The sequence below is a fragment of the Meriones unguiculatus genome, chromosome 19, assembly GCF_030254825.1.
Source record: "Meriones unguiculatus strain TT.TT164.6M chromosome 19, Bangor_MerUng_6.1, whole genome shotgun sequence".
Lineage (NCBI taxonomy): Eukaryota > Metazoa > Chordata > Mammalia > Rodentia > Muridae > Meriones > Meriones unguiculatus.
In genome coordinates this window covers 66970687-66983796 of record NC_083366.1, presented here as the reverse complement: position 1 = coordinate 66983796, position 13110 = coordinate 66970687, and the positions used below count along the sequence as shown (strand labels likewise).

General features: G+C 49.5%; 2 protein-coding genes across 7 annotated transcripts in view; both read left to right on the top strand.

Annotated features, from left to right (window-relative positions):
- Ror2 (receptor tyrosine kinase like orphan receptor 2) overlaps positions 1-13110 on the top strand; it is a 160555-nt gene that overhangs the window by 44232 nt on the left and 103213 nt on the right. The gene's annotated exons all lie outside the window — the stretch shown is intronic.
- The window catches only part of LOC132649159 (uncharacterized), a 52115-nt gene extending 39005 nt beyond the window's left edge, over positions 1-13110 (top strand). The window contains exons 1-3 of one of the 3 annotated variants that reach the window (XM_060372307.1): positions 1-3965; positions 4386-4455; positions 5367-13110. The exon at positions 1-3965 is cut by the window's left edge and continues 39005 nt beyond it. In XM_060372307.1, the coding sequence (XP_060228290.1) occupies positions 10139-11095 (957 nt within the window). In that variant the 5' untranslated portion in view covers positions 1-3965; positions 4386-4455; positions 5367-10138 and the 3' untranslated portion in view covers positions 11096-13110. The other 2 variants (XM_060372305.1, XM_060372306.1) reach the window with 2 other exon arrangements.

The window sequence follows — 13110 nt, the reverse complement described above, 5'->3', positions numbered from 1 at the left end:
AAAGCAAGAGGCTTCCCTCCAGTATAGTCCACCTTCCCTCAGGATGACAGCCAAGTCCCAGCCCTGGGGGCGTTCTCTGAGGCCTTTCCTCTGTGGGTCCGCCGTGGGAGCCAGGGACATTAAAAACTGCCTTCCTGGGGATTGTGAAGGGGTTGAATTTCCTGACCGTCCTGGATAAAAGGAACACAGGCAGTCTCTCCACCCTGAGAGCTGCTGGTGTTGGTATTTACGTATTCCCAGGGCTCCTCCTGGGGCTTTTAAATGTTAAGTAATGGGTTCGTGACCTCTGGTGAGAAGAAAGATGGCCGGCAGGTAAAGTTATCTCTCCCTTTCATCTGTTTAATCTCCCTGCTTCAGGCAACACACTGAGAGCCCTGCAATTACACCCTTCCTACCCCCAGACGGAAAACCTAATTTTTTTTTTTTTTTTTTTAAGGAGAGACACTTTTTCCCAGGATGGAGTTAGAGAAGCTGCTGCCTCAGGCGCTTCCTACCCCTCTTGCACAACCCAGAGGAAAGGCGATGGGACAAAAAGGAAGCTTACCCTCAGCGTGGGGAAGGCTGGAGATGTATCTTAGGTGTGGGGAGAAGAGAATGCAGAGAGAGCCTGGGGTTGGGCTGTGGACTACACAGAGCCTGCTGCGGAGCGAGTCCACGAGGTAGGGGAAGACCATGCCCGGTACCATGAGGCAGAGCTGATGATGATTAGAACCCGCTGTGTAGACAGATGTGATGACGCAAGCCTCTCAACTTCAGCTCAGGCCACCCCGGTCTTGTTTCGAATCTCTTGAGGTTATGGACACTTTCCTTAGAAATTGCCCGTCCCTCCCAGCAGCGGTGGGAGGCGGTGGACCCTCCGCAGTTCTAGTGATGATGTCTTTCCCCACCTCACATTTTGGTGAGGGCTCCAGTCTTCTTTCAGGTCCTCTCTCACCCAGGCATTTGGCCCTCTCCTTTGTGTCTTGAGTAACACCCCTGTGCAGTAGCCCAGGCCCAGGTGGCTGGAGACACAGGCTGCCCAGAGGGGGATGCTCTTGAGGCTGCCTCACCCCTGGAGTGATGAAGACCTATTGAGAAGGCAGGCTTTGTTCAGCGCAGGGTGCTGGGCCAGCCTGAGTGCCTGACCTCGGCCCTGTCACCAGCCTCCTCCTAAGAGGCAGAGGCATCTTTGTTAACCCCTTTGACCCCTTTGTTCTCCTCCTCCCTTTGTTCTGGTGAAGACTGCCTCCTTGGAGGGGGCCACTGACAAATGGGGCGAAGGAAGCTACAAAGCTTGCTCTTGGGACTTTCCTGCAGAAGGTGGGCTCAGAGCTTCTGCGAACGACCTGTTCTGCCTTCTGGGCTCTTGTTAGCTTGTTCTGTTAGAAGGCTTAGTGAGCCTTCCCTGGCAACACAAAAACTACCCTGCAAAGGCAGTAAAACGGGCTCCCGATCCATTAATCACCTCTGCAGCACGGGACACTGTGGCTCAGTTTAGAAAATGTGCTTTAAAAGGGTCCGCAATCTTTCCAGACTTAACTCAGGGCATGCAAATTTCCAGCTGGTTAAGTCCTGACATTCACTTAAGTGGGGAAAACCCCCACGTTTTAGCAGACTGGAAGTGGAAGCGAGCTCTTTCCATGGCGGGAGTGGTCTTGGCTGGGACCAGCAGCGCCAGCGCTCCAAAGCTAAGGTTCCAGCCAAAAAGCCAGGAGAGGAACCAGTTCCATAGACCTGCCAGATGCTGACAGATGCAGTCAGATGGAGGGGTGTGATTTAGGGGGCCCCTTCAGCAGTACCATGTAGACAGCATTGAAAACTGTCTTTGAGGATGGGATGCAGCTCAGTGGTGCAACTTTTACCTTGTCTGTGGGAGGCCTGGGCTCCAACCCAGCACCTCAAATAACCCCCAAACTGCCCCAGAAAGATGGGTTTTGGGCTCAGAGGACTGAGGCTTGGATTTCAGCACCCATCTGTAGTTCTAATCCCCAACCCCTTCCCCCGGTATCTGAAGCCTTCTCCTTTGACCTCGATGCTCCACAGCAACACTCGAGCACGTCTGTGCACGTACACCCCCCCCCCCCCCCAGAGAAGCAGGTGTGGAGACTAGAGGCTGAGAAACACTGCCTTTCTGTCTCTAGAAGACCTGCTTTTTCTTTTCCTTAAAAAAGTGATCAAGGGTGAATGGGTTGTTTGTAACCCTTGGGGGTGGGAGGCTCAGTTAGGCAATGAGCACAGTATCTTCCTCTGGCCTTCCTGGAAGAATCTGGTGGGTCACAACGTCTGCCAGCAAACAAATGTTGGATCTAGAGAACTTGTCAGAGAAAGTAAAAGAATCTGTTTTTTTAAAAAAAAAATGAGGTAACAAAGCTCTGGCTTTAAGAGGTGGGGCCCGGGAAGGGTATACTTAGTCCCTTGTGGGGCCTGATCCCTTAAGACGGGACGCTTCTGGGGTTTGCATTGCAGTGGGTGTGACAGTGCTTGGTGTGTCCTGGGATGGATGGAGATGATGTGCAAAGCACAGCTCCCTTCCCACCTCGACCTGTGGCACACGTGTGTGTAAGGCATCTCCTCCTACAAGTGCAGCCTGAGGTCCTGTTTGTTGTCACCACCCACGCTCCTTTCCTTTGTCAGTAGTTTTGCACGGCCTTTGCGGCCACTTCCTCTCGGGTTTGCTTGTTAGAGGAAAATGTGCTCCGCTCTCTGTGTGTGCCGTGCGTCTCCACGGTGAGCGTGGGTGTCTGCGTGTTGGAAGCCAGAGCTAAAGCTCGGGCGTCTTTCTCATTCCTTCTGTACCTTGTCTTTTTGAACTAGGGCCTCTCACGGAATTTGGAGCTTACCCTCTCAGCTGGACCGACTGGCTGGTGAGCTTTGGGGGACCACCTGTCTGGCTCCACAACACACATATTGAGGACACCTGGGCCTTTCATGTGCAAACCAATATCCTCATGCTCGGTCCTCATGTGCAAGCCCCTAACTAACTGGGGCACCCCCTGCAGCCCTGAACTACAGTTAGGAGTTTCCTGGAGGAGTCTGAGACTTGCTGGCGTTAACTTTTCTCCCGTGGGGGAGCGAAGGCCCTTCCTTCTGCACAGGCCTCAGGGACAAGGATGAAGACCTTGGGTTAAAGTTTCACATGTGTTCTGAGTGCCTTGTTGGGGGCCAGCCGAGTGTGCCAGGGAGCTTGTGGAATCCTAGGGGTGAACATGTCCAGGTGCCTCACATTTGACAGGATAACAAGCTGGCTTATTTGGGAGAAGGGGGAAGGTTGGTTGGTGTGGTTCTGGTAAGGAGCTAGTGAGAACTGGCCTCTGTCTGGGAGGCCAGCTGCTCGCCCGTGGAAAAGGCTGGGCATGGCCACGTGAGTGGGAGACCCAGGGACCTTTGTGGTCTCCTGGGCAAGGTTCACTCGTTCTTCTTCCTCCTTCTTTCCCCTTGCCCACATGTGAATTTAGTGAACGCATATCATTAAAGTGTTACTCTGGTATTCCTCCCCACCCCAAGCCATTAAAGGACTTATCAGGCCTTTTGTTGGAGAAACGCAGGGTTAGTGCGGGGACCCTGTGGCACTCTAAACACTCTGGAAGCCCTCTTAAAACTCCAGGCTTAAGTAAATTATGGGTTCCCCACCCTTAGAGCCTCTTTGTTGGCCTCCTTTTGATGAGAAAATAATTGATTATCTTTGGGGTTCCTAATCCCTGGAGGTATTTATAGCCTTTTCTCTGAGCTGAGGAGCAGTTTGCAAGTTCAATCTAATTACAGCTGTGTCAGTGCCGCCCCAGGCAGGGGCAGGTACTGGGGCACCAAGGTCCTTCCTCCTGGCTCAGCAGAGCTCGGAACCTGAGAGACTGCAGAGGAAACAGGAACCAGGCATCTAGGCGTGCTTTGGAGACACTGAGGCTCTGGTTCCAGCCCGGTGCCGTGAAGTGTATATCCCAGGAAAGCTAGTCACACAGGGTTTCTGATTTCCCAGTGCAGTATGAAAGGTAATGTTGCTACTACGCTTGGGTCTATTAAGAGTAAAATTAGACTTATATCTAAAAAAAAAAAAAATGAGCATACTGTAATTAAAGTCTTTATTGCTTTTTTAAAAAATGCCATGCTTGTCCGAGCCAAGCAGAGCGAGTCATAATCTTTGTTCTGGTGGGGCGTCTTGCCTCAGTGCGGATGGCTGCTGACTCAGCAGGGTGGTGGTTGCAGAAGGCTGGGTGGTGGTGGCAGCTTCTTAAAATAAGCCAGTGTGGCGCATCCTTTGCCTCCTCGCTCTACGAACTACTTCTGCGGTGTGTGATGTCTGAGGGTATTTTTACCATCAGAGAATGGCACTCTACACAGGAACGTCCTCAGGTTCCATTACTGCCTGTCAGCTCAGTTTATGCACTGTTCCTCTATGTGTTTGTGTACAGGTATGTGTGTGGGTGCTCATTTGTGCAATGTGGAGGGGACACATAGGCGATTTCCGGTGCTATTCCTCAGGTACGCTCCACCTTTTCTTTCTAAAATGACAAGATCTTTTTAGTGGCTTGGGGCTTACCTGTTAGGTTAGGGGAGACCCAGGGATCCCTTCCTTTGTCTCCCACTCCCCAGCACAGCTATTAATAATTGTACCACCATGTCTGCCTTTTAAAAATGTTTATTATTATTATTATTAATTTTTTTTTAAAAGACAAGGCTGGCCCTCCTGGCTCTCCTGCAACTCACTACATAGAACTCACAAAGACCTGCCTATCTCTGCCTTCCAAGAGCTGGGACTAAAGGTGTGCGCTACCACAGCCTGGCTCCACGCCAGCCTTTTTGATGTGTCTTTTCGAGATGGAACTCTCAGGCTTGTAACACAAGAGCGTTACTGACAACCGTCTCCTCAACCCCGAGTTTGAGCAATGTTCTGAATCCTTTCTTGTCATTTCAAGCTTATCATGGTCTCTTCCCTCAGAATAGACCCAAGTCAAGTAACCAGTTTCTTTGTTCATTCGCGACAAGCCACCCCTCACCGGTGGTTCCCCATGGTCTTCCTTGTGCTTCCTTTCCTGTCTGTAGTGACCTCCTCCACTGGAGTCTTGACCTCCCCAGAGTCATCTGTGAGGGTTGGAGGGACTGTCTTCCTGTCCATCGCAGGCTGTTGCTCCTGCCCCTCACACATGTGCTTAGAATCTAGGATGATGGATCCTTTCTGGAAGGGTCTCGGTGCCCCTACCCAGGTCCAGCAGAAAGCTCACCCTCGGTGTCCCTGGCTTGTTGGTCCACAGTGAGACTGTCCAGTTCATCCTGATGGACTAGCCGTGGCCACAGGAGTGTGAGGCGGCGGTGGCTGCATTGCACTCACATTTAAGAAGCAGAGGGATGGATGGTTGATGTTCACCCTCCTTTCTCCTTCTCTTTCCGTCTAGGACCCCAGTCACTGGGCTGGCACTGACCACTGACCACTTCCCCGTCAGCTGACCCAGATAATGTCCAGAAATCCGTGGCTTCAGTGATTCTAAATTCTGTCAACTTCATAATTCATCATCGCGGACTGCTTAGCTCATGGACTGCTGAATGGTGTAAAGGTGTGAAGGACATGCACACAGTAGTCTCTGTGTGCCTCCGTCAGAGCTCTTGGGTCAGGCTTGTTGGCAGTTTTCAGTCCTTGGAAGGAAATTTAGCCCCCACTTTTGTTTTTGTCTTGACAGTGAGCCTGAAATATTTAGTAAACCACTGTGTGCGGTCTTCTGACTTTGATTCCCTAATGTAACACAGCCACTGTTGTAAATTTAAAAAAAAAAAAAAGTGTTGGGCTATATATTACTTATTATCTAAGATTATCACAGTGATGTTATTTAACCCACTATCACAGATAACAAGATACAGACACCTGTTAGATTTATTAATTGCTTATTTACCTGGGGCTGGGCAGATATTTCACTTCCATTGTCTCAGTAGCCTCACCGTCCATCTCCCTGCCCCATCCAATGTCATCTACCTTAATCCTCCTCATCTAAACTATCTTCCATCCATAATCCCATGGTACCTGCTTGTATTATTCATCTGGACCTTTTTACATCATTGTTGGAGTCTTTTCTCCTCTAGGCCCACATGATTTCTTCTCCATGCTAACCCATCATGGCATCCTCCTTTCTCCTCTCTTCCTGTCTCCTGTGATTCTCTCTGTCCTCTCCAAGCCCAGGAACCTTATCCACACCTCCCCATTCGGCCCTGCCCAGGTATAGGCTATTTAATTAGCCAATCAGGTTTACATACATGGATAGGTGTACCCAGATCTTGAAGGCTAGCGGCATGCATCAGACCAACCTCCAACAGGCCACAGTGGATTTAATGTGATTCTTGAGGGCCCAGGTCACTGCTGCATTGGTCCATCACAGTGGGCCTGAGCTTTGAAGCCTAAAAACCAGTCCTTGGCTTCTCCCCTCTAGCTGTGAAATCCCTAGATGGCTTCTTCTTCCAGCATGAGTCAGTTTTATTAACACTGAGAGGTGTGGCTTGGTATGGCTATCTTTATCGATGGCCCTAGCTTGGTGTTCTGGATGACTGCCTTGGCTTCTACCCTCTGCTTCATCTTGCACCTTTTATGTTAGGAGGCGGCTGCCTTCTTTGGAGCTCACAGCCAGCTTCCTCATCTGCAGCTTCCTCATCTCTTTGAGTTGGTCCTCTGTGGTGGGAGAGGAAGTTAAGTCATTGGGGCTATGCCCTGGGAGGGGATGCTGTGACCCAGTCCCCTCTGTACTTTTGTCTTTGGGTCCTAGTTGCTGTACAGTGAGTATCTTCGTGCCTCACATGTTTGGTCGTGATGTGATTCCTCATCCCATGCTTGAATGAAGCAACTGGGCTAACTGCCTGTGCACAGAACCTGGAAACTGTGACCCCCAAACAACTTTTCCTTTTTTTAAGTTGGTGGATCCTCACGTATTTTGTCACAGTGGTAGAAAGCTCACCATCATGCCATACTCATCCATGTGCTGGAGATTTCCTGCTCTGCAGCAGGGCTTGCAATTCTTGACCTCAGAGTGAGGGTGGAGGGCGGAGGGCTTTCTCTCTTTTTTGATTGAGTTCAATTGTGATGAGGGCTTGGGGCCATCCCTGGGCCGGAAGCTGTGTCAGCCACCTTCCAGGTGTCAGCTATCACATTTCCATGCCACAACTTGATTTTTTTCACAGGCAAGGACAGGATTATAGACTGTAAGTCTTTGTGAAGCCAAATCACACACCCTTCAGACCACTCCAACAAGACCACCAGCTGCGGTCTGGCAGAGTCCCTCCTCCTTTTCAAATTTGTCAAAGGTAATTTACAGCTTGAATTTTCAGGGGCGAACACAGCTTCCCTGAAGGCATCTCTCTGTGGAACATAGCTCCAGACCCTGGGATTCCACTGCTTTGCAGTGGGTGAATTATATGCTGTCGGTGTAGCCCATGGTGTTGCCCCAGCAGGCACAATATTACCCTGTGAAGAGGTGTGTGCGCCTACCAACCATGGCTTACACACCTCCCTTACCCATGCCTGGGGTCCCAGCAGAGCCAGACCCTGGTATACCTTGAGGAGAGAGAGAGAGAGAGAGAGAGAGAGAGAGAGAGAGAGAGAGAGAGAGAGAGAGAGAGTTTGCTGTGGTTGACCAGGAGTGAGCTGAAGAACAGGAGGTCCCCTACAGACCCATGATAGGCAAAGACCTATAAAGACCTCTGGTACCTCCTCAAGGCTTCCAGTACAGCGAGCATCGGGAATCTCAGAGTTCAGTCCTTACCCTTCATGGAAATGACAAGGGCTCTCTTGTGCTAACCCGACACAGGAACTATACGTGAGTTTCTGTGACAGTCCACAGCTAGAGAACGTCCCACTCAATTTAGGCAAGGAAGCTCTCCTCACACAGACTTCTTCAAAGCACATGAAGAAAGTGAACCAATCTGATCAGGCAAGTAAGCAAAGAATGAGCGACAGATCTTTAGACTTTTGTAGAACTATGAAATTACCTTCTGGAGAATCATTCTGTTATTGATTGTTGGGTGTCTTCGTTAGGCTTTCATTGCTGTGAAACCAAGGCAACTCTTAAAGAGAAAAATTTAATTCAGGGCTGGCTTACAGTTTTAGAGGTTTAGTCCATTACCATCATGGTGGGAAGCACGGCGGTGTCCAGGTAAGCATGGTGCTGGAGGAGGAGCTGAGAGTTCTACACTGGGATCGAAGGCAGCCAGGAGGAGACTGGATTCCACCCTGGGCATAGCTTGAGCACAGGAAATTTCAAAGTCCGACTCCACAGTGATGCACTTCCTCCAACAAGGCCATGCCTCCTAATAATGCCACTCCTCAGGAGCCAAGCATTCAAACCCACGAGTCTATGGGGCCATGCCTATTCCAACCACCACACTGTAACAACACTACTGTATGACGTAGGGGTATTTTGGAAATGATGGTGTTTTTTTGTGGACTGGTGTGTACCCTCACATGTGCAAGCATGGAGGCCAGAAACGATGCTGAATGTCTTCCTCTATCGCTGTCTACCTTATTTTTCATTAAATCTTTTTTAGATTTATTTATTTTATGTGAATGACCATTTTGTTTGCATCTGCATATATGTCCTGTATGTGGTCCTAATCTCTATGTAGCATCAGGTCCTCTAGACCTGGAGTTACAGATGGTTGTGAGCCACCACGAGGGTGCTGGGAATTGAACCCAAGTCCTCCGCATGAGTAGCTAGTGCTCTTAAGCACTAAGCCATCTCACCAGCCCTCCCTACACTATTTTAAAAAAACAGGGTCTCTCACTGAACTCACAGCAGCTCACTGACTGCCCCGATTTGCTGACTGTTGACCTCCAGGGATTCCCCTGTCTCCTCCCACTTCCAACCCCAGGGCTGCTCATGTCTGGATTTATGAGAGTATGGAGGATCTGGACCCAGGTCCTCATGCTAGCACATCAAACTCTTTCTTACTGAGCCATCTCCTCAGTCCTGAAAATGTTTTGTGTCACACACTTGTGGGTTCCCCTACAGCTTCAGCAAGGTGCTGCTGTGCTGGGCTACCTGCAGGTTTGGTGTGGCTGGGCTAGACCATGGTCATTGTTTCAAAACTAGGCAGCAGGCTTCCTTCCTCTGAGAAGTCCAAGGTGGGCTCTTTACACGGTTTGGTTTCTTCATGATGTAGCAAACAGGTTCCAGGGACTCTTCTTGGGTATTTTAAAAATAGCGAGTGGACTCTGGGCAGTTAGATTCCATTCTGCACTGTCAAAGGGCCAGTTCCTTTCCACGTGGCTCATAGCAAGTCCTGCTGTGATTCTTAGGGAAGTTGCTGCTGACAAGGGTGAGCCAGAGTGACCTTGCAGAAGAACACATAACCCAGAGACCCCGGAACAGCCTTCTCTGGAAAGCAGTGTGTCAGATGGCAAGGCCAATGCTGACTCTCAAAGCCCTTTGAGATAGGTGCTGACACTCGTGTTCCATCATGTGGACACACACAGCCTTTCCGTTTGTGAGTGGGCTCCTTCAGTATTCAAACACCTTTTAACTGGTGCCTGTTGTGTGGCCTTGTGACGAATAAGATGAAATAGGCGGATAAAAAGAGAGTTCAACATGAGCAATGGTTTAGATAGGGGACAGAGTGAGGTCTTTATACATAGTGTGTGCATATGTGTATGTGTAATATATGCCATATATAATTTATGTATCGCCTTTCATCTATATGTGTGTGTATATACATATATGTGTGTGTGTACAATATGTATTGTGTTCTCTGCACACGATGGGGACTAATATGAACCCAGAGGAAGTGTTACTGTCCTGAGGAAAGACATCAGGGTAGAGCTGTCTGTGAGAGCTGTTGGAGATAGCACAGGATACCCCACCCTGAGCTGTTCTTCCCGAGCTCCAGAGAAGTCAAAATAGGCAAGGCCAGCTGTGGCCGGGCAAAGTCCTCTGATGTAGACCCTGGTACTGGCCTAAAGGGGCTGCTTTCAAGCATCAAGAGCCATTGTTTGACCTGTAGAAAGAAGCTGCTTTTTGTTTGTGTCACAGAGCTTGTATTTACTAAAGGAGGCTGAACTCTGCCAAAAACATCTCAGACACAGAAGTTTGTTTTGATCCCACTAGTGTCACTGAGATAAGTATTTTCCACAGCTGTGCAGCGCTGTTCCACACTGGCTTTGCTGAGGCCCCACCCGACATCCCTGTGCAGTGTGATGACATCCCTGTGCAGTGTGATGACATCCCTGTGCAGTGAGACAGTCTTGTGCAGTGAGACAGCCTTATGCAGTGTGATGAGGTCCCTGTGCAGTGAGGCAGCCTTGTGCAGTGAAACAGCCTTATGCAGTGTGATGACATCCCTGTGCAGTGAGATGATGTCCCTGTGCAGTGAAACAGCCCTGTGCAGTGTGATGACATCCCTGTGCAGTGTGATGATGTCCCTGTGCAGTGAGACAGCCTTATGCAGTGTGATGATGTCCCCGTGCAGTGAGACAGCTTTGTGCAGTGTGATGATGTCCCTGCCCAGTGAGACAGCCTTATGCAGTGTGATGATGTCCCTGCCCAGTGAGACAGCCTTATGCAGTGTGATGATGTTCCTGTGCAGTGTGATGATGTCCCTGTGCAGTGAGGCAGCCTTGTGCAGTGAAACAGCCTTATGCAGTGTGATGACATCCCTGTGCAGTGAGATGATGTCCCTGTGCAGTGAAACAGCCCTGTGCAGTGTGATGACATTCCTGTGCAGTGTGATGATGTCCCTGTGCAGTGAGACAGCTTTGTGCAGTGTGATGATGTCCCTGCCCAGTGAGACAGCCTTATGTAGTGTGATGATGTCCCTGTGCAGTGAGACAGCCTTATGCAGTGTGATGATGTTCCTGTGCAGTGTGATGATGTCCCCGTGCAGTGAGACAGCTTTGTGCAGTGTGATGATGTCCCTGCCCAGTGAGACAGCCTTATGCAGTGTGATGATGTTCCTGTGCAGTGTGATGATGTCCCTGTGCAGTGAGACAGCCCTGTGCAGTGAAACAGCCTTATGCAGTGTGATGATGTCCCTGTGCAGTGTGATGATGTCCCTGTGCAGTGAGACAGCTTTGTGCAGTGCTGTGACTTCCCTGTGCAGTGTGATAACTGACCCTGTGTTGCTTGGGGTTGTCTTCAGGCTGGGGGAACAGTGAGTCAGCTTCTTTTTCTTTTTGTGTTTACATTTTCAGCTTTTAAAGTTTCATTAAATATTGAGAAGTTACTTTTAACCTCGAGTTCCTTTTAGCATGATAGGAATGGCACACGTGAAAGTGTCATGAATGCGTGTGCTCAGGAACCGGAGGACTGGCACAACACACAGGCCGCCCGCCCTGTGAGAGTCACCTTCCTAAGAGCAGCTCTTGTAGTTTCACTGTCCTCGTGAACCCTCTCTGTTCCTCGTCCTCCCGGCCTCTGTTGTTTCCAGTAACAAGTAAGTGAGGGGTGAATGGTTTCTCCAGGGGTTGCTATGGAGAATGGCTGTGGCCTTCCTTGCCCTCAGGTGACTGGTACCTTGACCCCAGGCAGCCTGCATATCAGGACCCTTGTGCTCTATTCTCAGCAAATCAGTATCTATTCTCAGCAAATCAGTGCTCTATTCTCAGTATCTTGGTTTTGAAACAATGGCCTTGGATCCTACGACAGTGTGTGACTGTTCAGGAAATTGTTATTAATCAAACGAAATGACTTTTTTTTTTCTTTGATCACTAAGTTACCCAAACACTAGATTAGATTGGAGGTTGGCAAACCTTTTCCAGGAAAGACCAGGTTGTACATTGTTGGGTTTTTCTGGACAGACTTTTGATACAATAGCCATTCAGGTAGGCGGTGGGCCATATGCACACACCCTCCCCCCCACTTCACACACACACACACACACACACACACACACACACACACACACACACAACATACACACACACACAAACATATACACACACCACACATACACCACACACATTCACAAACATATGTACATACCACACACACACACACACACATATACACATGGCCCTTCCCCCATTCCTAGCCATCAGTAATTGGCTGTTGCTCACATTTAGATAGACTCAAATGAACAGAATCTATGACTTAGGTAGCTTTCAGGGATGCTTCGTTTGTTTTCTTCCTTAAAATAATTCCCCAAGAAAGACAAAATTTAATTTTCAGATGGATACAAATTGGCATTTTGGGGAGGGGATTCTAAAGCAATTGCAGATAGAATGTCCGGCCACTACCTGTGTCAGGAGGTTGACTGATTCCGTGGCCCACAGAACTGTGCAGGGTCCCCTGCTCTGTCCGGCAGCCCTGCTCTGTCTCTGTGGCTTTACTCTGCCATTTATTCTTCCCGTTCATTCAGCCTAGTTCTCACACCATTCTCCCCACCTAGCTAGTGCGTTCGTGATAGCTGTTCTGCCAGTGCCTGGCTGTTTCGTGGGTTTGTCTTGCCCTGTGATGGGTAATGTTCACTGTCAACCTCAGGGGGATTTGGGGTCACTGAGGAAACATGGTCTGCCTGATGGCCTTTCCAGAAATGTTCAGCAGCGTGGGGAAGATGTACCCCGAATGTGGGCGGTATCATCCCACGGGCTAGAGCCCTGAATTGACTAAAAGGAGGAAAATGAGAGCTCAGCTTGAGTACCAGCGTTCATTGCTCTCTGCTTCCTGATGGGGATGTGTGACCAGCTGCCCTGCGCTTCTGCCACCACAGGTACCCCTCCATGGAGGACTGTGCCACCCACCTGTGAGACAAAATGAACCCTTTCATCAGTAAAGTGTTTTCCTCAGGTGTTGTGTCACAGTGTCAGAACTGTTGAGGTGTTTGTGGCATCCCTCGTTTGGAGCTGTTGTGAAACACAGCTGTGGGGTTTTAGTTCCTCGAGGTGAGCATTCGGTGTGGACCGCCCGCCCTGTGAGAGTCACCTTCCTAAGAGCATCTCTTGTAGTTTCCACTGTCCTTGTGAACCCTCTCTGTTCCAGGTCCTCCCGGCCTCTGTTGTTTCCAGTAACAAATCTGCTGTCACTGGGCTGTTTGTCTTTTAAAGACAAGGCGGGGCCGATTCAGGGTGATATAGCCATTGTAGTTTGTTCTCTGTCTATAGGTTTTTCTTTTTCTTGGATGTCTCTTTTAAGAGTTTTGTTCATTGCGTTCACATTGCGTTCAGTTTTAAGA